General features: G+C 45.1%; 1 protein-coding gene across 1 annotated transcript in view; it reads left to right on the top strand.

Moving 5' to 3' along the window:
- Window positions 1–19,258, top strand: part of TBX20 (T-box transcription factor 20) — a 35,291-nt gene extending 16,033 nt beyond the window's left edge. The window contains exons 6-8 of the mRNA XM_059656179.1: window positions 3,287–3,363; window positions 17,002–17,111; window positions 18,869–19,258. Of these exons, the coding sequence (XP_059512162.1) occupies window positions 3,287–3,363; window positions 17,002–17,111; window positions 18,869–19,209 (528 nt within the window). The 3' untranslated portion in view covers window positions 19,210–19,258. The remainder of the gene's footprint in view (window positions 1–3,286; window positions 3,364–17,001; window positions 17,112–18,868) is intronic.
- Window positions 19,259–26,075: the final 6,817 nt, after the last annotated feature.

Raw genomic sequence — 26,075 nt, 5'->3', positions numbered from 1 at the left:
AATAGCTGGTCATGCCTTGAGCTCCTTTTCTAATTCGTGCCCTCGAGTGAAACCATTGCTGTGACCAACTGGTAAGTCGGGGTGGATGAGAGCATCCTGTATTGTTCTCTAAGCTTTCCGGTTGTTTGAAATTATATCAAAATGTAAGGAAAAAAGTTACCACTGACACTCCTAGGGCTCATGAAGGAGGGATTTAAAGACTGTTGGAAGTGTAGCGTTCCCCTAATGAGAGAAAATCTCAAAGAAATCTGAAAGCTGGTTGAATCTAACTCATGTTCTCATTCAAAGCTAAGGTGGTAAGATGTGGTGACATGCCAATTGAACAACATTACGTGTTGGGACTATTTATTCTCCATGACAATGCTACAAGCATCACCTTCACCTTCTGGAAATATAAAGGCCAACAAACAAAATGTTCAAAATGCTTTTCAGGGACCAAGTGGGTCAAAAGTCTTTCTTCAGTTATTACAACAGATAGAGAATACTTCCTGTCCTGTTAGTTAGTAAATTCTCAAAGATAGCTGAATGTTTCACATGTTAGAGGGATGGTGTGAAAGGACCAGATTATATGCTGGACATAGTGTTCCCCTCGATAGTGTACCCCAACTGGCAGCATACAGTTATCATAATATTATTGACTATATTCCTTATGCCGTACTTACTTCCCTGTGACTTCTTTGTAACTACCAATTTGTGTTTCTTAGTCCCTTCACCTCTTTCACTAGAGCCGTCCAACTCCCCTTCCCTCCGGCAACCATCAGTCTGTTCTCTGTCTCTGAGTCTATTTCCCTTCTGTTTGCTCGTTTATTTTGTTCTTTAAATTCCACCTGGGAGTGAAATCATATGTTCTTTGTATTTAGTTTTTCCAGCAGATATTTTATCTGCCACGGTCTCCAGGAAACTTCATTCACTGGTAGATCCGTTTACTTTGTGACTTTCTAAATGAGCTTGCCGTGAGTCATTGAGCGTAGAAGCAGACTTCACTGTATCGCTGTGTCGCACCGTTCCAGTTTGAAATGCCCACCTGGGGTCGGCTCACCCTGAAGGTCGCTCACACGGCAGTGGATGCGATGCCACTCTCTTTACTGGCACCTGAGTCACCTCGGTTCTGCTCAGCCCGGCGTCCTCTGCCTGCTCCGTGGCCCTTGAAGCTCTGCTAGGGCAGGACCATGTATTTATCTTTGCACCATCCAGAGTTTCGCATAGGACATGATAAGCAATCCGTCTCTATTCACTCTGTGCTGATGACTTACTGTGAAAGCAGTGTTTCATGAACTAGAAAGCGCTTTAGAAATATAAAGTACTTTAACATAATTATCCAGTAGAGAGAGACACAGCTCCTGTCTTGGAATTTAACATCTTGGCGGTATTATATCATCTTAGGACATACCGATTGCTTGGACTTTAGAAGATGTTTATAAGTTGATTCCAAACAAATAAAAATGTTCTCCTTCGTCCTGGAAACTGAGCTTCCAAAGGAAACCCTGCTCTGAAAGACCGGCTCGGACTGTCACCTTTGGGGTCCGCGGCTGAGTGAGAGGGTTCTCTCCAGACGCCTGTGGTCACACCTGGAGCCACCGCGGGCTTCCTGTGTGTTTCTCTGTCTGCACCTTCCACGTGGCTGCTGCTACCCACTGGGAGCAGGCTTCTCACTTCGCTAGCTTCTTTCCTCCCCTGTTTCCACTTTCCAGGAACTGAGCTGAAAAGGACATTAGCAGATTTGTGTGAGTGGCTGCTCTGGAGTGAATGGGCATGGGCTGAAAATGAGCATTTCTCAGGCATGGCTAAGTACCTGACAGGGAAGTGTGTTCTCGAGCCAGGGGAGTGTGGGAATTTCTACTCGGAGGGGGAGAAAGAGCGCCTTTGCAGCTTGTACACTGGTCAGCTCACACTGAGAAAACTTGAGTGGGGGGAGAGATTAACCAGTGAACTTCTACGCATACGTGCATAGCCCATGGACAGACAGCGCTGCGGAGAAGGCCTGGGAGGGGGTGGGAGTGAGGTGGAGGGGACCCAGAGGGGGAAATGGGGCATCTGTAGTACTTTCAGCAATAAAGATGCATTTAAAAAAGGAAAAATGTGGCAGTACATAAGCACCTAAAAAAATTTGAAAAGGAACGAGAAAAGCCTTTCTTTGTAATAATAAAAGCAATTCTGTAGGTGTTAGTGGCTTGAAGTGAACAATAGAGACACTGATCTGAGGAAAAGTTGCTTTTGGCAAAGGAGCATGTCATAGTACCTGGATGGTGGGAACTCCTTACACCCACAGCCCTTCCCCAGTTGGAGAGTATTTTGCGTGTCTCTCTGAAGGTTGCCGTGGGCTCTCGCAGTGACATGGATGAGCTGTGACTGCCTTAAAGGGCCCTTGGTTCTTTTTCACACACCGCAGAGCTGGGCCAGTGCTAGGTTCCTGCCAGCTCTGGCACGCGGGACTTTTACAAGCATCTTTTAATCAGGGTTTCCTTTCTTTAGTCACTTATTTTTTTGCTTCAAACCTAATGTATTATTCTTGGGCGATGCAGTGCATATGGTTGAGTACTTCAGACCATGATTCTTAGTAGCAAATAACTCCCCCCCCCCCAATGTAAGCATAGAGTCTATCAATGACATTGCATAGGGGGCCAACAAAAGACTGACTCATTTGAGTCTACTTTAGTAAGATGGAGGCGGGGTTCTGGGGTAAGTTTATATTCTAAAAGCTTTATAGCATCTATTTATGTCATGTATCTCAATATAGAATTAAACATAAAGCTATTACTGTCCATTTAATCTTTTGATTTATTATGATATATATATATATATATATATATATATATATATATACACATACATACATGCACACACATACATACACACACACACACGCCCATTGTGTTAATAAATGATCTTGCCAAGTCAGCATGAGGCAGTGCTCTTATTTTTGTCCCCCATTCCCCACCGGTGCTGGCCTTCTGGACAGCTGCCCCCTCCCCAGTGGAGCCCTAGCCGATGACGACTGTCTGAATACTTCACATTGTTCACGAGAGGCCCGCCCCCAAGGGTCTCCATCCACTGACCCGCAGCCTGTTCTCAGATACCATACCGCCTTCTCTCCGAGGCTTTCCCCGACCATCCCCTCGCCTCCCTCCCTCCTGTGAACTCTCTAGCCATTTCGACCTTTCTCCCGATACTGACAGACACTGGATATTCTTATGGAGCCAGGATGGAAAAGGAACGAACACTTTCTGCTTTTATTTTCTGGACCTCAGAAATGACCTCGTTGTGTCACCCCTTCTTCCCCTTCCAGATAACCAAGCTGAAAATAGACAGCAACCCCTTCGCCAAAGGATTTCGGGACTCCTCCAGGCTCACTGACATCGAGAGGTAATGAGAATTTTCTGTTTACTTTCTTTGTCCAGATAAGATAAAGAGAAGAGCGAGTCTGTCCGGGCACACTCCTTTCAACGCCAGAGAGCCATGACCTCCCTGGACACACTCTCCCCGTCTCTGCCCCTTCCCCTCCAGCCATGAGCCTGTAGAGATGGGCGTGTTTCAGCTGTGACAGCTGCGCAGCCCCATGTACTCTGTGCTCAGCTCCTCCGTGAAGTGGTTCCTATGGTCGGGACATTCTTCAGCTGTAAAAACGGCGTTGTTATCAAAGTCTCCATCCTCTTGGTGCCCTTAAGCTCCTCGTCTCCAGGGGCATCTGCAGAGAAATGGAATCTTGATCCCTCTGCACAGGGTGTGTGTTTGCAAACACCACGAGTACAAGGGTAGTTTGGGATTTTGAAAAAAAGGGAGATGCCATTTAATTCAAGGCACACCTTTCACCCGGAGCTTAGACTGCTGCTATTTCATAGGAGAGCTGTCAGGACCTTTAAGACGACAGGTGACCATCATGTGCCTGGAACTCACCCCGCTTGTACCTTAATTCAAATGGTTCGCACAGTGAGACCATCTATGTGATCAGTAATGACTACGCTGAGATCCATGGTTTGCTCATCAGGAATGTCCAAAAAAAGGGTTTTTCAGAGAGAAGAGTCTTTAACCTGATTGTTTATATCTCTTATACTATGTAACTTTCTGTACTGTGTGTGTGTGTGTGTGTGTGTGTGTGTGTGTGAACACTTAAGTTCTACTCTATGAACACATTTTAGTTATGCAATAGTGTCATCAGCTCTAATCACCGTGTTATACTTGAGACGTCAGACCCTCCTCATCTCCTGTGCTTGTTCTTTTATGTGGCCTGAAGTCTGTATTGACAGGTGGGGTACCCTCTGTTTTATTTTATCTCCAAATCTTGGTGTGATTTTCCTACCAACTGCTACACTTTGCCACACTCTTCATTATCTACCAGGTGGTCACATCTTCTGACCTTAGCACTCCTTCCTAACCTGTGTTGGCAACTCAAATTAAAGGATAATTACATGTTTTAGCAACTCCTGTCTGATCCTTCGCTCAGCCTTCCAAATGGCAGATCATAGAGGGGTGGTTTTAATTTGGGGGAGCAGACATGGAGGCTTAGTGGGGAGGGAGAGAAGCCAGTAGGAGAGGCTGAAAGTGGGCAGCAACCGTGGGATTTGAGTAGGAAAAAAGATCCATTAGTTCAGTGGTTCTCAACCTTCCTAATGCCGCGACCCTTTAATACAGTTCCTCATGTTGTGGTGACCCCCAACCATAAAATTATTTTCGTTGCTACTTCATAACTGTAATTTTGCTATTGTTATGAATCGTCATGTAAATATCCGATATGCAGGATGTATTTAGGCAACTCCTGTGAAAGGGTCGTTCGACCCCCAAAGGGGTCGCGACCCACAGGTTGAGAACCGCCGCATTAGTTGGAGAGTTTGAAGAGTGGTTGGGGGAGTTGAGATCAGAGAAAGAAGCTGGAGCTTATGGTGGAAGATCCATTGCGAACGCAGAAAAGGCAGTGGGCGACCGTCCGGTTAGTTGGGACATAGGCCGGACTTAGGCCTTGAGACCCACCTCAGTGAGAGTGTGGTAGCAGCAGTGTGGGTAGCCAGTGAGTCTGTGGACAAGGGCTACTCAGGAGGCATGACCCTGTGAATCTATTTCTGGAGGGCCAGAGGCGCCGGTTCAGATTGGGATTCTGCAGGTGTCACTGTAATCAGTGAACCTTCCCCAGGGTTAGTCTGGGGTCAAGCAAGAATGAAGACGGTGGCTCAGTGGGGGTGGCAGTGATGTGTTTTCACAGCGTAGGCCGTACCGTCTGCCTCAGATCAAGGGCGAACATGGTGAATTGGGAGACAGAGTCATGGGTTAGAGTCCCAGCTCTGCCTCGGACTGCCTGAGGGGTCCTGGAGAAGTCACCTGACCTCTGAGTCCGTTGTCCTCATCTAGAAAACAGAGAAAAGCACCCTGCGGCTCCACAGGTTTCTCATGAGAAACAAGGAAAGTGACGTTTGTGAAAGCAGCTTAGAAATGCAGGTTTCTTATCTTACTAGATGAGCATGGTTTTTGCCCATCCAAGTCTCCTTCTAATGGTCTTAATAAACTGCTCCTGGAGTAAGCATAGCCCCTCGGCCGCACACGTGCTCATGAGATGGGAGTGTCCAGACCGCCTGCCCTTTAGAACGACAGACTGGCTGATGCCTGCAACACGCTTTCCGCTTCCTGAAGCAGCATCCTGACTTCAGGGCGCTCAGTGGCTCTCGGTGGTCTGAAGGCTGTGAGAGCAGCGGGAGTGACTTAGCTGGAAATGTGCAAGAGAACCCAAGTTGTGTGAAATCGGCCAAGGTTTTGGATTTCATTTCCAAGTATTTTAAGTCTGAATTTTCCCTAAACAGCCTTTGGGGATGGGACAAATCAGATCAATTGATCTTTAGAGACCTAAAGGAATTAAATTAGTCTGGAGTCAGTTACTGCACTAAACCACCTAGTAATTGAATTGCTCCTTGTAACTGATTGAAAACAGCCCCATCTGTAACAGCTCAGGGAACTTTTCTCTAGAAGGGATCTGAGAGAAAAATACACTTTTTTATGACACGATGACAGAATTGGCACTTTTCTAACCTAATTGAATATGATGTTGGGAGTATGTGACCTCAGTGATTTCCAGTTCCCTGTCCCAGATTTACAACTGCCGTGGGACACCCAAACAAAAACGCCTGTGCGGGTGTTTCCCTTACACCTCCAGGCTCATCGTTTTGAGCTTCAGTCCCTCTACAACTGCATGAGCTTTTGGGATGCTCTAAAGCAGCGGCTGCCAACCTTTCGGACCTCAAAGACCACCGGTTGGCGACCGCTGCTCTAAAAGGCGTTGGGTTTTCTTCATCTTACTCGACGAGGTTCAGTTCGGATACTGAATGTCTCACATACTTCACGTGTCGCCTTACTCTCAGGAACAGCACCTCCCTCATCTGTAAAAAGACATCCGCCTTGTTCACCAGAGTAGAAAGTATTTTCATTAGGTGCTTTGCACAAATACCTACAATGGACAGCTAAGAAGCAAACCAAACGCCCAAAGAGAATTCTTAAAATAATGTAATTGACAGTTATTTTACTTCAGGGAAAGAAGTATCTGATGATCCCATAAAATAAATAACCTATAGACAGTCTGTTGGCATCTTCTTTTTTTTTTTTTTTTTTTTTTTGGCGGAGGGAAGGGGGAAAGGACACTTCTGTGCTAAGAGTGTTTTGTTTTGTTTTTGGTGGGGGGGGGGGAGGACTTGCTTTTGAAAATAGAATTTTTCATTAGAAATCTGCCCAGTTTAGTCTGTAAAAAGCTATTGATTCCTATATGTCTTTGGCATCCTGCCATTTTACTCAACTTAAAAATACTAGTTTTAATAAGTTTTCCTTTTAGTCTGTTGAGTTTTCCAGTTAGATTGCTATATCATTTATAAAAATGATAATTTTATATTTTTCTTTATAATAATTATACTTTTTAAAATGTCTTTTTCTTGTTTTATTGCACTGACTAAAATTTCCAGGACACTATTGAAAAGTAATGATAATAGCATTTTTTCTTGTTTTTGACTTATTTAGTCGTGTCTCTAGTGTTTTCTCATAACATATGAATTTCATTGGTTTCAGATGGGTATCTTTATACTGTGCCTAAATTAAGAATCTTATGTTGTCTTGAATGTTACTTGGAGTTATATTAAATGCTCTTTTATTATCTAATGAGACTATTTTAATTACTTTTGCACTTTTAAATAACAATATAATTAATTACAGTTATATTGTCTATGTTGAGCCATTCTTATATTCCTGGAATAAATCCTGTCTGGATTGTATCTCTTTTTCTTATAGTACATTTCTAGCTTTAATCTACTGATTTTGTTAAGACTTTTTATGTCACTCTTCATAACAGATTTGACTTTGTTTCTTCTTGCCTTCTCTGTTAGATTTTGGTATCTGGTTTCTGCTAATCTGTTCAGATGAGCTGAAATACATTTTCCTTCTTTTTGTTGTCTGGACCAGTTTAAATAGCAAAGATGTGATCCTTTACCTGAAGGTTTTACAATCTTGCTCATAAATTCATCTGGGTGCAGTATTTTGGCGAATACTTCTTTACTTTCTTATTTTATCCCACAGTTTATCAAATATATATTTAACTTCTATCCCACTTAATGCTTTTTGTCTTAATTCTACTTTGTCTAAATCTTATATTGCTATATTTACAAAATGTTTGCTTTCTTTTACTTGCTTTTTAATTTTTTAAAATTTTTTGTCACTACTTCCTTCTCTTTTGCATCATCAGATATCCTGATGTTTCTTTCATGAAGGAAAAACAACTTTCTCTTGATCCCATTTGATCCAGCTTTTGCTCCTTTTTACAGTACAGCTCCTTAAAAAGAGTTGTGTGTGTTCTCTTCTCCAATGCCTCTCTTCCCTTTATCTCTTCTACCTTGCCGTTTAGACTTCCATCCCCATAACGCCCCCAGTCCACCCTTGTCCAGGTCACCATGGCCTCCCCATTGCTAAATCCAGTGGTCAGTTCTCAGTCCTCATGTTACTTGACCTGTCAGCTAGGTCTGACACAGTTGTCCATTTTCTCCCTCTTTTCTTTTGGCTCCCAAGACCGCCCCATGCTACTGGTTTTTATTCTACCTCATTGGCTGTCTTTCTCCCTCTGGTTAGCTCCCTCTTGTCCTCCACCTGTTTACAGTGATGTGTGCCAGGCCGCAGTCCTTGGACCACTTTCCTTCCCAGTCTGCTGCTCCTCTTGGTGATTGACCCAGTTTCATGACTTTAAATACCATTCTGTGCTGACTACTATTAAGTTTGCATTTCTGGTTCTGGTCTCAGTAGAGTTAAAGATCTGACTGGCTGTCTCTTTTACTCTCCCCTCTCCCCACACAAGGACCTCAAATCTCACACATTCTAAAACAGATGCATCTCTCTTCTTCATACCTCTCCTCCCTGCGCCTCCCATCTCAGCTGCTGACAGCTGCACCCTTCCCGTTGCTCGGGCCAAACACTGAGAGGAATCGGGGCTCCTCTATCCTCTCACTGCCCACATCCAAACTGTCAGCTAATCCTTCAAACTAGACCCAGAGGAGTCCAGCTCCTTCTCACCATCTCCCTTGCTACCGCCGCACTCACCCAGGACACTCATCTCATTCCTAGAGTATTACATTAATTTCTAATTGACCTTTCTGCCTCCACTCTTTCTGCCCTTCAGTCCATTTTCAGTACACCCATCAGAATGATCTTGCCAAAGAAAGAAAGTTGGACCACATCACTCTTGCTCAGAACTTTCTCTTTTGTTAGAAAAGATAAGAATTGGCAACACATGGAAATAAATGTGGATATATATCATATCTGAGTTGAAATGTCATTGTTAGAGATAACAATTTTAGCTTCTATTAGACCAGAGAATGTGAAAACTTATCTGATATTCTCAAGAACAATAACACACTTAATTTCAAAATTCCCACTGGATTTCTTGTAGCCTTGATGGTTGTGTTCATGGGCTCAGATAAAACAAAAAAAAATATGAACTGAAAATATGAGAATATGATTTTCCATAAATAAAAAATAATTTAAGTGCAGTGTAGATTTTTTTCCCATTGGTGTTTACAATATAATCAAGCCCTTTGAATTGAAAACCCAAGTCATTATTGGGCTCAGAAAAATTTCCTCTTTTCTTCCCTTCTCCTCTAGGCTTCTAATTAGTCCTCTCTGTTCAGAACTTATAAAACTCCTATTATACATATGTTACATCTCCTAACTCTATTCTCTATTTCTCTTATTTATTGTTTAGCATTTTTCGTCTCTTACTTTTTACAGATATTGGGAGAATTTCTTATGAGTCTTCTAATTGGTTGATTTTGTTTTCTGCAGCATCCAGTATTCAGTTTACCGCCTTTACTGAGTTCTCTTACAATGTGGTGACTGTTTTTTCCACCATTTCGAACTGTACTTCTACATTTCCAGATGGTGTCCTTTTCATGACTCCAGTCCTTGCTTTAACAATAGAGCGTCTTCTTAAAGCTGCTCCAAGATCTGCCTTTATCATCAACCTCAGCTGCTTCGGGGTGGGTTCAGGTGAGGTTGAGGCCTTGTCGTCTCTCCCCCGACCCTGCCCCCCCCCCCCCCCCCCAGGTAGCTCTCCTTGTCCACAGATGAATGGCATGCTGGCTGATGCTTCCCTCCTTTCTTGCTTGTGGCTCAAATACCTAAATAAGGAGTTGGCACTCTCCCCAACTTCCTGAGCTCCCGTTGCTTTCTCAGTCCTATCTGTGGGGCAGAGAATTAAATGCATAGGCTTATCTCAGCACATTGGTTCAGAATTCATACTCAGAGTCTCTACAAAATATGTTTAAAACGCCCTGGCATTGAATAACACTTTCAAACACAGGACATCTGGACACACGCCCGGTGGGAATCAGGCCTTTTTGCTCCGAACTCAACAACACTCTGTTAGTTTAAATGAGGAAGGAAACCTTAGCAGAGTGAGTTGCAAATCTACTATCCTGGGAAACGATAGGAGTCTTATCTACACCCAGCCACGGAGCCGCAAGCGTTTGGGCAGATTTGATAAAGAGGTTCACAGTTTATGGATAATTCTAGGCCTTTCCTCATGACTGAGGTGCAAGAAAGAAAGTGGAGTTTGGTTCTGACTCAGCTCTAGGCGGGCTTGTAGGGTACCTGGGGCCGAAGGTTTTAGGGGTAGCGTGGGGTTGGCAGGCACACCTCTGAGCAGGGAAATGCTTCGAGTATGGCTTAGTACAACCCTCTCTGTTTGGGACAGCACACAAGCTAAAATGGTCTTCACATTTTTAAACGGCTGAAAAAATATAAAAACCATTTTAATAGAATTATTCAAAGATAATATGTGACAAGCAACAATAACATGAAATTAAATTGAATTGTCTATAAATAAGTTTTATTGAAGCGCAGCTATGGCTTCAGTTTGTATATTGTATGTGGCGGCCTTTGTGCTGCAGAGACAGAGCTGAGTGTATCTGACAGAGACCATGAGGCCTGCAAAGCTTAAAATAGTTCCTGTCCGGCCCTTACGAGAAACTCTGCTGATCCCGGCTCAGAGCTCCCAGGGGCGGTGGGAATGTTGGCAGCCGGGAAAACGCCTGCCCAGAACTGTGACCTCCTCAGGATGATTCTTCCCCTTTCCCGGTTAAAAGGAAGGAACGTAGAATTTCATTTCGAGGCCCATGTGGTGATGCTGTTTGACAAAGCCGGCGGATGGGCTCTGTGCCCACACTTCGTCCTGCCTGTCGTCCAGCGATGGTTGAGGCGACTCTGAGGGTCATTTTAGCAGTTGTAGCCCCAGCCAGAGAGAGATGACAGAACAGGATGGCGGGGGGATGCATCCTTTCTAGAGTCTGTAGGTTTCATCGTCGAGGTTATTTTTGTCCGTCGTCTAGTCTCTTATGAGTAATAGAAAAGAGGCTGCCCAGTTTTTCTCGCTGAGGGTGCTAGGAACTTGCAAGGCCTGTAGGAAGCAGTGGAGGAGGCGTTTGGGTAAGTAGGTGTTAGCGAGAGTCCTAAAACATCATCTATCCAGTGTGTTGGTAAGGACTCAGAAAGTACTTTTTTTTATTATTTTCCAGATTTGCATTTTAAAACGGCAAAATAATATGATACTTGAAATGCGTAAGAAGCAAGTACTCAAACTTGTAAAATGTGAGCCTCCACCTCTCAGAATCCCCCCTTCAGCCACGCGTATGCGCCTGTGCACTTTGACAATAAAATCCAAGTAATAGTCTACTATTACTTTCAATGAAATCTGCTGGAAAAATAACATTCCCAAAGCAAACCCCCCTGCATGTTCAGGGCAGCCACTACTCTGAGAGGCAAGCTACTCGGAAGTAAAAGTACGAAAGACAGCAACTGGGAAAAGCTAGTAACAATGGCCTCTGCCCTTGGGATGGCAGCTGCTCCCTGTGACCCACGGGGTTCCCCGGGGGCCCACATTCTGCAGCAGGAGCCACAGCTTCCGAGATGGGGGGGACGGGACAGAGGGTGTCTGCGTCACCTCCATCACCTCCGCTGGGAGGGTCGGGCCTTGGGAATCCATGTCGCTCAGAATGAAGAGGCAGAAAGCAAGGAGTTTAAAATTGAGTTTTCTCTCTGGGATTAATGAGCGACATATAATATCCCAATTGTGGCTAAATAAAAATCACTTCAATTGCTGGTATACAGTTTATTCTTTCTTAAACACAGACTAAAACGTAAGGAGAATATTTTAAATTTTATTTGGGGCATCCTAGAGTGTGCCCTAACATACCGTGTTTAAACTTGCGCAGGGAATTGAGCTTTGTAGGAAGCATTATTTCGAGGCTGAAATGATGTGGGGAGCCATCCCGTTGGCCTCTGTCATTCTACCAACGAGGCAAGTAGGGCCCAGAGAGTGCAAGCCATTTGCCCAAGTCGCTCAGTTAGTTCCAAGATTTGGAGTTAGAACTCAGGGTTCTTTGCAACAGGATTGAACTTTTTCAAAATAGTGAATTAAATTCTTTTACGTTGGTTTCTACATTTATAGGTTCATAAATCACTAGAGCCATGACGAGTCTTAGAGACCCAGCCCATCAGCTCCCCACACCCTCTCTCTGTAGAAGAAATGAATGCCCAGCTGCAGAGAACGAGTCTGATCACTTAATTTCTTAGAAAAGAAGCTTTTTCTTTAAAAATCACCCCCAGTGAAGGTAGAGTCGGCATAAGAGGCTGCATGCATCAAGTGAGCGCGATTTTCATTTGGTTGCCGGATTAAAGTCTGCTTTTAAATAAAATCTATTAATCGAATAAATGACCATAGCCACAAAAAGGAAGGGATGGTTTTTAGCGGAACTAATTTTTTCTTTCAAGTGATAGAAGTACTCACTGCAAAATCCCTTTACTTAGCGAAGCCGTGTGTCTGCACTTCAGCTCATTCATCGGCCGCTTCCAGGAGGAAGCGCTTGTTTATAAAAGTGTCAGACAAAACGGTGTGCCAGGTAGGGGAGCAGTTATTCCCACTTCATGTCACCTGCCCTCCTTCTCCCCTGGCTCCTGTCGGCCTTTCTGTGTCTGAAGGACATTTGTTTCCTGCCTCACAGTCACTGGAGTTGATTTAGAAGTCAAGTAATCCATGTTTTGCCTGAGACCTTTCTTCTGGTTGTCAGCCGTGAGACTTAGGAAATGAAACGTAACCGCTTTTCTTTTATTCAGTGTAGTTTACTTAAGTTGCTAATGATAAAGTAAAATCAGAATTGTCTATTACTACTGAAAAGAAAAACGAACAGGACTGAGTCAGATAAATGAAAATAAAAGTCTAAAAGCTTTTTCAAAGATTAATTTAGACTTATTTTGTTTTTCCGAAATGGATTGCATAATATATTTCCGTTTTCAAATTAAAATTAATGATTTATAATACATTTCAAATGGTATTAGCTAAAGTTTTCATTTATTAAGTACTTTGTGGAAGCTATAAATATTGATATATTGTCTTCCAGTAATTTATACAATTATCTGCATAAATCTTTAGAAAAATATTGTGACGAGGAGTTATTTATAAAGGCCCAGCAAGGCATGATGCAAACATGAGCAAATTGATGAGCAAGAACAACTTGAAATATTTTGTTTCCTATAAGTTAGATTTGATTTTAATGGATTTGACATTTTCTCCCAGGACACAGTTTTTTCTGGGTCCATATTTAGGAGAGAAAGTTAAAATGTAAATTGAAATAACATTTACTTTTTATTTAATTTTGTCTCTGACATGTATATATTATAGGCTGGTTTGAACGCAGCCTGGCACTTTGGAGCGACTGGAAGTCTCAATTTCATCTAAAATCATTATGATTATGTGACCAGCCTTAGGGACACAGGACCTGGATCCTCAATAATAACAGTTATCATTGAATTTTGTTATCTATAAGCACTTACTGAGCACTGATTACATTCCAGGTACCAAAATACAATATGTTTATTCATTAATTCTTAATAATAACTCTAGAGCTAGATCATATTAATGCCCCCATTTCACAGATGAGAAAACGGAGCGTTGGAGAAGTGAAGTAATTTGCCCGCAGGCACACAGCTGGCCAGTGGGAGAGCTAGGATTTGAGCTAGGTGGGTAGGGTTCTCCCAGGGGGGCCCCCAGGTCAGCAGCAGCAGCAGCATTGCCTGGAAACGCCCGGATGTCACCATCCCAGGCCTACCTCACACCTACTGAATCGGAAACTCTAGGGTCGGGCAGACACCTGTTCTGACAAGCCCTCCAGGTAATCCTGATGCACTGTCTTAGTCTGCTTGGGCTGCTAGGACCAAAATACCATCGCCTGAATGGCTCACACAGACGTCTCTTTCTCACAGTTCTGGAACCCGGGAAATCCCACATCAAGGTGTGGGCAGATTCAGGGTTTGTAGGTTCACACACAGCCATCTTCTCCTGTGTCCTCACCTGGCTGAGAAGAAGGAACCAAACCAAGCCCCCCGTCTCTTCTTATGAGACCATTCATCCCACTTACGAGAGCTCCGTCAATGAGACCTAATTGTCTGCAAAGGCCCACCTCCTAATTCCATCGCATTGCAGCAGTTCTCAACCTGTGGGTCGCGACCAGCAGAAAACACATATAGCATATCAGATATTTACAGTACGATTCATAACAGTAGCAACATTACAGGTATGAAGTAGCAACGAAAATAATGTTATGGTTGGGGGTCACCACAACATGAGGAACTGTATGAAAGGGTCGCGGCATTGGGAAGGCTGAGAACCCTGCGGGGATTAGGATTTCAGCACCGAGTCTTGGAGGGGACACAGACATTTGGTCCATAACACTGAAGTGTGGGAACCAGTGCCTGATAGACAAAGCGCTGTTCTCTGCTGGCCCCGAGGCCCGCAGGGTAGCAGCAGACGCTCACGCAAACACGCGGCTGCCATCCATCTAGTACGTGCAGCAGAGGAGGACGCGTGAGGTGCCTGCTGGTGCAGAGGGGCTGGGAGGAGAAGGAAGGGCCTGTCCAAGGAGGGATCTGCTCTCCTGTTTCACAGACAGAGGAAGGCAGTGCGTTCCAAACGGGCAGAGCCTGTTGGTTCTGCTTATCTAGAGTCTGAGCAGATAGTTGGAATGACTTCCAATGGTTCTGATCCTTTTGGCAGGATCAGCATAGGCACTGCAGCTACCCGCTGTCCTGCCCACCTTCTGAACATGACTGTGCCCCTCACATGTTACTCTTGGAACTGATGGCTACGGAGTAGTCAGAAGAAATTTTTTAAAAATACCTAAGATATGATGTACTCTTTAAAAAAATAGTTTTATTGGTATTTAGAGAGAAAGGAAGGGAGAGGGAGAGAGAAAGAAAAACATTGCTGTGGGAACAGAACATCGATTGACTGCCTCCTCCACACCCCCTACTGGGGATCGAACCCACAACCTGGGCATGTGTCCTGACCAGGAATGGAACTGGCAACCTTTCAATGCATAGGATGTCACCCAACCAACTGAGCCACACTGGCCAGGGCTAATGGACTCTTTCTGCTAGAGAAGTAATTCAGTCTTAGATATTAGAAAGGCTGACCTTCGATAATAGTACCTGTTTCTTTTACCTGTTAAATCCAAAGTGAGTCTATTAAAACTACCATCTCTAGCTTTGGGATATAACAGCACTGAGCATTACAAGGCACTATTACAGCTTGCAATACCTAAATCACTTAACCCGTTAGGTGAGTCACTGTTATTTTTCAGGATACAGTATTTTAGAAATCTTCCCTGTTGTTTTCCAGGCTAAACAAATTCTTTGCACTTTTCATTTTGCTGGAAACTGGGGTTAGACAGAAACAGCAAGGGCTGTCGGCTCTTCCTAAGTCTTTGAAGAGATGGCCCTGATATGCACCACTGTTTTCAATCACTTAAAAGGCAGTAACTCAATTAGGCCATCCTTTGTATAAGAACCGCCACTGCTTGCAGCTCACTCCCCGGACCGGCACAAGTAAATCACTTCGATAAAATCCCCTTTTCCTCCCTCCTGGAGACGAGAATGAGCAACGGTACCAGTGGTCTACCAAGGACAAGATGAATGTGATGTGCCTCTCCTAGAAACGCACCATGTTTCTCCAGGCAGTGATGCATTGTGTTGTTCGGAAAAGGATTTTTCGTGTGTGTGTGTCGAGCAGATGCTAAACTGCTTTCAAGCTAAATGCTCGGATTGAGCAGTTGATGTGCCTCAGATGGGAAGAGGAATACGCTTCAGCGACACACCATCCATAACGGGCCCACGGATGGCCATTCCTTCATGACTGTGCAAAGAGAAAATACTGTCTAGGGTATTGGGAGCAAGTTCCTTCCTCATGTGAAATACCCGCTTATATTAGCAGCATGGCACGAGGCGCAGACTAAAGGGACATGGACTTGAATGTCCTGTTAGTAAGGGTTGTCATTTCATTAAGGGTTGCTCAGCTCACTTGACTTTTTTCTTAATGACCCAGGTTACCCAAGAAGACAGTCCCTCTCCAACGCTGTAGTGAATTAAGTCCTTGAGTAAGTGACATCCTCTGTGCAGGCTGTGGGGGTTCAACATTACCGGCGTGTGGACATACAAAGATTAAAATACAGGCATCCCCCCAAAAATGTATACACCCTTTAACACCTGACAGCTCAATTTTGAAAATGAAATGAAGCAACGCTGCCTTTAAAATTATTCAAAGTGTGTGTGTACATTTTTGGGGGGGACACCCTGTATAGGATAAGTGGCAAATTGATTAATTAGGGTCCATGTCATGCCAAATTATCCTTTCCCTTCGTATATTTATTAGCACACATAACATTATTTCATTTAATATATTTACTGGTACCTCTTACTGAGTGATAAAATATTTTCATTTTAACAAGTCTAACTCAAGGGATTCAACAAGTGTGTTTAAGGCATTCTAAGAAGTAGGTTACACTCTTAAACAAGTGATACAGACTCACTGAAGCTTACCATTTTATCTCTTAGGGTAGATACAGTTTTATAAAAGAACCACAGAGACCATTCCAGTCAAGTTCTCTGCTGCCGTCAGCTTCCATTCACCGAGAAAAAAATCCCCTTACTTGGATCATATGATTCTGAATTAGGATTATTCAGATGGGTAGAATTAAATTGGAGAAAATGTAACCTAAGACAATAAAACATGTTTACCTGCTTTAGTTATACTTTTATAATCACTAGCATTTACTGAGCACCTCCTCCATGCCAGACACTGTTTTGGGCAGCTCCAATGCCGCGTCTCATTCAATCCTCACAGTTACAGTTCTTATCGCTAATCCTGCTGCATTTTATTTTTCTGCAGCACTGTTGTCATCATCTGATATGCTACACATTTTTTTTTTTTTTTACTGTCTCTCTCTCCCCTCTAGCCTCCCCCCTCCGTTAGGCATGGATTATTGAGTTTTGGTTACAGCTGCCTCCACGGTTCTCACTTGTAAATGCTCTGAGTGTCGTCTTTCCCGGAAGGAGGTCTTTTTTGGCTGAGACACTGGTTTTCCTGACCAGCAAATACCTGTGAGGCCCCTCTGCTCCCGGAGTACCTGCCTTTCCGTTTACTGGGCGTGTTGCTCTCTCCCCCAGGGAGAGCGTGGAGAGCCTCATTCAGAAGCATTCCTACGCGCGCTCCCCCATCCGCACCTACGGAGAAGAGGACGTGCTGGGGGACGAGGTGCAGACGGCACAGACCCGAGGTAAGGTGCTCCCCAGGTGCAGCTCTGGGAGCCCGTGCCCAGCGCCCAAGGGAGAGAGGCAGGTGCGGGGTGAGGCCTGACCTCGGGGTACCCTATCCCCAAAGTATTTCAGGAGCCTCTTCAGGAAGGCGCAGCCCCTGAGGGCTTGGCGTTCAGTATTCTGCCCTTGAGTCTTAAGAGATGCTGCTGCCCGAAGGTTTCCTGGGCTTTGGACGTTTAGTAGAAGAATCTCCAGCCTCTGAGTTGCTTGTCTGTGACCCAGCCAAAGAGCGGGAGGGCTTGGGGGCCGGGCGGTCCCTTAGTCTTTCTGACGCTTGGTTTTATAATCTGAAAATCTGTCCTGCTTAGGTCAGGGATACCTCGCGAGGATAATGACTGAAACTGGAAACACTTTGAAAAGAAGATTCTCCCAGTGCAGGGCATTACGGAGGGGCAGTGGCCCCCGTGGGAGGGGGAGGGGGACTGGAAGTTCCTCTGTCTCAAAGGCCCAGGGAGGAGCCCTCTGCACCTGGGAGAAGAGAGACCAGAGCGTGCCCAGCCCGGGGCTCAGGGGTGTTTGCAGGGACAGAGCGCCCTCTGTCATATTTTAATGCCCATCACATAGAAAGCGCACACTCCGTCAAAAAATAGGGCATCTCTTAAAACTACACCCAGCCGAAACCGGTTTGGCTCAGTGGATAGAGCATCGGCCTGCGGACTGAGAGGTCCCAGGTTCGATTCCGGTCAAGGGCATGTACCTGGGTTGCGGGCATATCCCCAGTAGGAGATGTGCAGGAGGCAGCTGATCGATGTTTCTCTCTCATCGATGTTTCTGGCTCTCTATCTCTCTCCCTTCCTCTCTGTAAAAAATCAATAAAATATATTAAAAAAAAAAAAAACTACACCCAACCCTAACCGGTTTGGCTCAGTGGATAGAGCGTTGGCCTGTGGACTCAAGGGTCCCAGGTTCGATTCCGGTCAAGGGGAGGCAGCAGATCGATGTTTCTAACTCTCTATCCCTCTCCCTTCACCTCTGTAAAAAAAAAAAATCAATAAGATATTTTAACAATAAAAAAAAACTACACCCAAACACGTGACTGAAATTATCCGATGGGAAAATTTAATGTCAACTCTCCGTTAGGCATCTGGATGCTGCGATGTAAGAAAGAGTTACTTTGTAAGTTGTCAAATAGCTAATAAAGAACTGGGGAAGCTGGGAAAAAAGGAAAAGGGAATGCTCATGTGGGTTCTCTCAAAGGCTTTGGAAGCCCCGTAGCTCTGGGAGACGCCCCTGCCCCGCCCTCCTTACGGGGAGGCCTCCGAGGCTCCCACGGGTGTCGGCTGCCCGCAGCTGCTTCGAAGGGGATCAGTCCACGCCCTTCAGGTAGAAGCCGGTGTTTTGGCCGCTCTGGCTGTCTGAGGAGTTGTCTTTTTCTGTTTAGGAAATTCTCTGTTCCGTATGTTATAAGTGCTTTTGTTTCTGGAAAGGTAGATGTGCCTCCTGGTTGACATGTTTGTCTTTCTGAATTCTAGATCTGGGACATATTTCTTAAAGTAAGACATACGATCCTTGCAGATAAATGATACAGGGTGTCCCAAAAATATATACGCATACTTTGCATCATTAGCAAGACAGCGATTATTAAAATGTATTTCATTTTTAAAATTGCGCTGTCAGCCCTTACAGCGTGCGTACGTTTTGGGGGGACACCCTGTATAGTTCTCGGTTTGCACCTTGACGTCGAGTTTCCAGCCTAACGCGTTGTTCCCCCTTTCAGGGTCAGCCTTTACCACATCCGACAACTTGTCTCTCAGCTCCTGGGTGTCCTCTTCGTCCAGTTTCCCTGGATTTCAGCACCCACAGTCCCTGACTGCTCTGGGCACCAGCACAGCGTCCATAGCAACGCCCATTCCTCACCCCATCCAGGGCTCTCTGCCGCCATACAGCCGCCTGGGGATGCCTCTGACCCCCTCGGCCCTCGCCAGCTCCATGCAGGGGAGTGGCCCCACCTTCCCCTCCTTCCACATGCCCCGGTACCACCACTACTTCCAGCAGGGCCCCTACGCCGCCATCCAGGGACTGCGCCACTCCTCCGCCGTGATGACGCCTTTCGTATGACTCTTCTGAGAGCAGGAGAATCCCAACCCAGAATGTGCCAGTGGGTATGGAACGGAGGACAGGCTTTGGGGGGTGGGGGGAGGGAGGGTTGGCGTGAGGGATCTCCAGGAGACACGCGATCTATTGAGGAGAGCTGGACTCCCAGCGAAGCCTGAGGGAATGCACCATGGACCAGGATTCATCTGGAGATGTGGGGGGCAAGGGGCGGGGGGGCTCTTGGGTTCGAGAAAGAATCAGTGTCAAGGTCTCAGCCAGCCTAAGTTCTGCAACTGATAGGCTATCCATTTCCCCAGACAGTTGAATCACACAAGGCAGACGAATCTTAAAAGTGCATTTTCCTAGTGGTTAAAGACGCTGCGTCGATGCAGTCATGTGTAAAATCAAAGTGTGTAGGTTCCCTCTCTGCTTCCCACACACAGGTTAAAAGGATCTTCAGCGAGGCCAGCATCCGGCCAGCATGCAGAACGCCTGAGGGGCCGTGCCTCCCTGTAGGAACTGGGCGCGGAGGGAAGCGGTGTTGGTGCTGGAGCAGAGGCATGTGTGGCTTTGCTTTGTGTCCGCTCGCTGGGGAAGGCGCCGCCATCAGCTGACGCATCCTGTTGTGTGAACAGTTGGCAGTGACTTTGCACTGTTCTCTTTGTGATAACGAAGGGCCAGGGCCTGGCGGGCGCTCTCTCACCGTCTTGTCTTCTTGCTTCCTCATTCCTTCCTTGCAAATCCTTGCCATGTAGGTAGGACAACTCTTTTGTACACAGTTTTGAAGCTAGAGGCTCTGTGTGTGACATTGTAGGCTGGGGGCTTGTTTTTTACTACTGATTTACTCACTGGGCGTGTTCTCCAGCGGCTCCAGGAGGACACGGAGCCCTGTCCCCTGCAGCGCCAATGAAGAGCCGGTGGCCCTGTTCCGGAAGGTTCTCCTTCGTCTGTACAGCTTTGGGAGGCCCTGAGGATGTTAACAGGCACCGGCCCATGTTCTCATGTGTGGTGGGTGGATCTGCTCTGTGGCTGGGTCAGCTGCCACGGCGGACGGAAGGGAATTGCGAGTGACCGTTCTGAGCGCCTGTGTAGCCGCCAGTGTAGGCATCTGAGCTCACACGGAGTTAGATGTCCGCCTAGCGGATCTGTCCTGTTCCTCACTGCTGCATCCTGTGACTCCCTTTCCATGTTTCTAGCCTGTCCTATGAAATGACATGTTGCTCAATGACTCCCTGACTGAAACACCGCTTCTGAGTACATCTAAACACGTATCCACTTTATTTCCAGCTCTCGCTGTCTCCTTATCCCTCCTCTGATGTGGTGTAGTAACTCATTATATTTTAGTTGTATATAATCTCTTTACTATTTTGAGGCAGCACAGATCCAAATAGTATTTACGGTCAGGGTAGTACCATTGGTATTTTGCAACAGTTCGTGACCCTAACAGCAGGCATTTAACGAGGTTCATAGACCATCAGCTTTCGATACAATGCAGTTAAACTGCAGGATACACCCGGTCTCCTTCACCCAGCTCCCCCAAACTCCATTTCAATTGAATTTGAATTTTCTCCGTAATCATTTTACTCGGTCTGACTGCAGAAGTACTGAACCTGTTCGAAGAGATGGGAACTGTTGCTGCGGAGAGCAGAGGTGTATTTCAGAGCAAATGCAATACCCTTACCGCATCCGACGCCCCTGGGATTTTATTGGGTTGTTTTCACGTTAGGCTTTGCCACGTCAGATGCTTTTCTCGGGCACTTGCGGCTTATGAAACAAGGCAAGATGGCCCAGCCTGTGTGTGGGATGCTGCCGCTGGACTTGGCAACGGCCGTTCTCTGCCATAGCCTGAATTTGCAGATAGAGAAGCATGGGCTGAGGCTGCCCAGCATCTGGGTCCTGTGGCCGACAGCGTAGGCCGATTTATAGCTTCTGGCATGTTATGCTATAGTGTACACAGGTAGTTTCTTTCTTTTCTTTTTTTTTTTGAAGCACAGCACAGTGTGTGTTTCCTTTAAAAAGCAGTTACGAGTAACGTTTAAATAGCCATAGAGCTTAGGATAGGGATTTGATGTTTAATCGTTGGCCTGTTGCCAGGGGCTCCTTTCAAGACAGTGGCTGCTTCAAGCAGCAACCACAGAAGTAGATGCTATTTTACATGATGCGACTCAAGACCCTGGCCAATTACTGGTCTACTAGAGTGAATCGTACCTGAACTTTCCTTTCAGTGAGACAAAAGGACCATTTTGATACAATTTTGATATTTTTCCCAATCAGTGTGTCTCAGAGGAGGGTGTGTGTTTTGGTTAAATAGGGGTTTACACCAGTATTTCCTGACTTCATAACTTTACTTTGTAATCAAGCAGTAAGACTTCACAATAAGTAGAGTGCTTCGAGAGAAGACCAAGACAGCAAAGCATGCTATTGGAAAGTCACGCCTGGAATTGGAAGGGGGATGTGTTAGTATTTGGTTTTGTTTGAACCAGAAAAACAAAGCACAAGGACATGGAGCTCCACCCGTCAGTCACTGTCGCCATGGGAACCAAGGGTAGGAGTGTACCCCATCCGAGTCCTGTGAGCTTTTCAGGTTGCTGATTCTTACTTAACTCCCTGGGTATTCAAGATTTAAAACTGTTAAGTGTGTCTTACCAAAAGTAATTACAAGAACTTGGGAATAAGGGAATACCAACGGAATAAGAAAGAGCATGAGTTATTTGGCATGACTTCAAGGTTTCCCCTCAGGTATCAAAAGTATGGCTAATGTGCAGAGCTGCTAGAAAGAGGCCCAGCCACAACTGCTGTATCGAGCCCAAAGAAATGAATTCATAGCTTAGTAGGGCCTACATCTGTGATTTGTTTTAAAAGCATTTATCAATAATCCTAAGTTCTGTTATTTATCCTACAGAGTAAATCCTCCCCCCTCTGCCCACCCTTAGCAGTATAAAGACAAAGACATTCAGACTGTGTCCAACACGTCCCAAATCATTGGGCTACAAGGTCTGCAGTAATGAATTTATATTGCATTGCTGGTCCTTCTGAGTTTACAGCAATGGTACGTTGTCCGGAAGGCGGACCACCGTTCCTGGTGGGTGGGCACACAGGAGGAGCGATACAAAAGCTTCCTGATGACTCACCATCTAGCAAAACCCCCCTGTAGGGCTCCGATATGGGAGTCACACTGATTTGGGGGGGCATCCCAGGGTCTCCCTCCCCCCCCTTATCCACATCTCTATCATTGCACAACATCCCAACCCCGCCCCCCAAAGAAAAAGGAAATCCTGTAAAAGCCCAAGAAATGAGTATTCTTAGGTAAAGCACCCTCACCCCATCCTGCCTCTGAGTTTTTCAGAAAGATGTTAGGGGAGTTATCCCCACTCTGAAGTTCTCACTCGCCTTTCAGGCTGTCCTGCTTGTATTTAAGCCGAATTATATGGAGAAAATAGGGCTCCAAAACAGTGGATGGAGTGCCCTCACCACCCCATTAGTGAGGCAGTCAAGCTTCGCCGTGACTCAGTAACTCAAGTGCAAAACTTTGGCTATGCAATGTGCAGGGTCACATGTAAGAAAAACACTCTTTTTACCCAGTCTTCCATTCACTAGGTAAGGAAAACCGTTTTCATTATTAAACATGTATGCACTTGATAATTATCACCAGGATAACAATATTATATCCTAAATCTATAAACTTTTTAAAAATATATTTTTATTGATTTCAGAGAGGAAGGGAGAGGGATAGAGAAAGAAACATCAGTGACGGAGAGTCATTGATTAGCTGTCTCCTACCTGCCCCCCTACTAGGGATCAAGCCCACAACCTGGGAATGTGCCCTTGACTGGAATGGAACCCGGGACCCTTCAGTCCACGGGCCGACGCTCTATCCATTGAGCCAAACTAGCTAGGGCTATATCCTAAATCTAGATGGCCTAGATCCGTGGTCGGCAAACTGCGGCTCACGAGCCACATGCGGCTCTTTGGCCCCTTGAGTGTGGCTCTTCCTAAGCCTTAGGAGTACCCTAATTAAGTTAATAACAATGTACCTACCTATATAGTTTAAGTTTAAGAAATTTGGCTCTCAAAAGAAATTTCAGTCGTTGTACTGTTGATATTTGGCTCTGTTGATTAAGGAGTTTGCTGACCACTGGCCTAGACCAACAGTTCTCAACCTGTGGGTCACGACCCCTTTGGGTGTCGAACGACCCTTTCACAGGGGTCGCCTAAGACCATCAGAAAACACATATATAATTACATATTGTTTTGTGATTAATCACTATGCTTTAATTATGTTCAATTTGTAACAATGAAATTGGGGGTCACCACAACATGAGGAACTGTATTAAAGGGTCGCAGCATTAGGAAGGTTGAGAACCACTGACCTAGACAGAAAGAAAGCCCTGCATGGAATTTAGCGGTTCCTCTGGAGAATCCCACTGGAGTGGTTGCTGGATTTTATACATTTCTATATGATTTCAGAATGCAAGGATTTATGGAAACAGGCAAAGGGAAGGTTACAAACTCACTTTGGAAAATCAAAATGCTTTCTTCATTACTGTTCATTCCACGCCAGCTATAAGACAGTCCAATACTTACCTTTCTTCAGCATGCTTATATATGCGACGGTTCACTGACAAATGTTTGCTAGGCAGAGATCCCCACAGTATCTTCCGGCCCTTCTTTCTCTGTCCATGCCTTAAATAATTCCACTCCCCTCACCCCCGACAATACGAAAATAAAAACATTTTGGTGAAATGCTACATCTGGACAAAAAATACAGTTTGTTGTATTTTACTTCTGGTACATGATAATAGTGTATTTAGTTGTTTGTTTGTTTTTTCTTAGTTTCAGAACCCTAAAAGAAAGTCTTTGATTTCCTAAAGGAAAAAAAAAATGCGTTAGCCTTTTTAGGAGAGCTGTCACCGGCCTATTGTTTGCTGTGCTCATTTGCTTCATGAATTGCGTGAGAGCAGTCACTGTAATGAAGTGTGTGCGTGGGGGCTGGGGGGCGGGCATGGGAAATGTTTTATGAAAAAAAGAAGTTATAAGCCTAATACTATGAAGTAACATCTAACAAAGTTCTTTTTAAGTGCAATATATTTATTTCTGCTAGAAATGTATTATCAACATTATGTAATATTTGAAGCATTACATGTTATTTGTAAACAGCTTAAAATTATATATTACCCGAAGTTGTACAGAAGTACACTGTGTGCATATGAATTTCTTTCATTAAAAACGGTGTGGTTTTGATACATATACACACATTTACACCTCTCACTGTCTGACACACTTTGCTCCGTGACTTTGGGTACCTGTCCCCACACCTGAAAGAAAAGAGGAAGATTTGGTAAGGTCGCAGGTCACGACTGGCCACTCCCAGGCAAACACAGCCCACGGGACTACTACACAGGGTTTGGTTTTGCCTTTGAAGACCCCACAGAGAAGACATTGCTGTCAAGTCCCCACTAGTTCCAAATGTCCCACCCGTGGTCCCCTTCACTCATCCCTCTCCCTGTGAGCACTCAGAGTGCGGGAACCTGGCCCTTCTGCGCAGAATGATAGGGAGACGCCACGGAGCTTAAAGGACGCCTGCCTCTCATTCCAACCCTGAGCTCCTGGATGTGATGTAATGACATTACACAGCAGGCTGACACCAAATAAGATTAGCCAAACTCAGCCCTAATCCTTCCACATGACAGTCCTTCAGAAGCTGACGTTATCACGCCTCCTGCTCTTGCAGAAGTCTAATCTGTTACCCGGCATTTTCTGCGTGTGCCAAACACCAACCTTGTAACAATCTTTTATTTGGAATAATTCTAAGCTTACAGATAAGGTACGTGAATAGTATAAAGAAACCCTGTACTTTACTTAGATTGGCCAATTATTAACTTTTTGACTCATTTCTTTTAGCATTTGCACTCATAGTAGTGCACATGAGCATATGCATGCACGTGCGTGCGCGCGCGCACACACACACACACACACACATGCAATATATACAAACTAGAGGCCCAGTACACGAAATTCGTGCACGGGTAGGGTCCCTAGTGGCTGCCAGCTGCCGGCCAGGGCCTCCCTTTGTTCCACGCCACCCCCTGGTGGTCAGCGATCATAGCGAGTGATCGAACTGGTCGGTTGAACTCCCGAGGGGACACTTTGCATATTAGGCTTATATATATATAGATTGTTTTTCTGAATCATTTGAGAGTAAATTTCACATATCATGCCCTATTATCCCTAAGCAATTCAAAGTGTAGCTCCTAAAACCAAGAAGATCCCATGAAACATCCTGGTAGAGTTAGCAACCTCAGGACATTTAGCAGTGGAACAAGGCTGAGATCTGCTGTCTGTACTCCAGTTATGTCTAGTGACCCAGTGATGTCCTCTGTGGCATATCATTTCCCTCGGGAAAGATCCAGTGAAGGGTCACGTATTGCATTTTTAAATGTTTCTTTAGTTTTTTTTTAAGCTGATACAGTTCCTCAGCCTCTGTCTTTCATGGCAAAATCATCACCATCATCATCGTCATCATCCCTGTTGTCAGTGGTTTATAAGAGATTCCTTTTAGTTGGGGACCCCTGTATTAGAAACAGAGATCTTGGTGCCAGGGTGCCCAGTGGGGGTGTGTTTGCTTCTTTCAGCGGACAGGAACCCGCTGTGGGGGGCGTGCAGGAGGCAGCTGATCAATGTTCTCCCTCATCATTGATGTTTCTATCTCTCCCTCTCCCTCTCCCTTCCTCTCTGAAATCAACAACAACAATTTATATCTATATCTATACATATATATATATCTTTATTTCATATATATATTAAAATAAACCAATTCTAAAGTTTAGGTGGTGAGGCAAAGGACCCAGAATATCCAATACAAATTGAAGAAGAACAAAGGTGGAGAACTG

This window comes from Myotis daubentonii, chromosome 10 (genome assembly GCF_963259705.1).
Source record: "Myotis daubentonii chromosome 10, mMyoDau2.1, whole genome shotgun sequence".
Lineage (NCBI taxonomy): Eukaryota > Metazoa > Chordata > Mammalia > Chiroptera > Vespertilionidae > Myotis > Myotis daubentonii.
The sequence above is the reverse complement of the archived record's forward strand: the minus strand, read 5'-3'. Positions and strand labels throughout refer to the sequence as shown.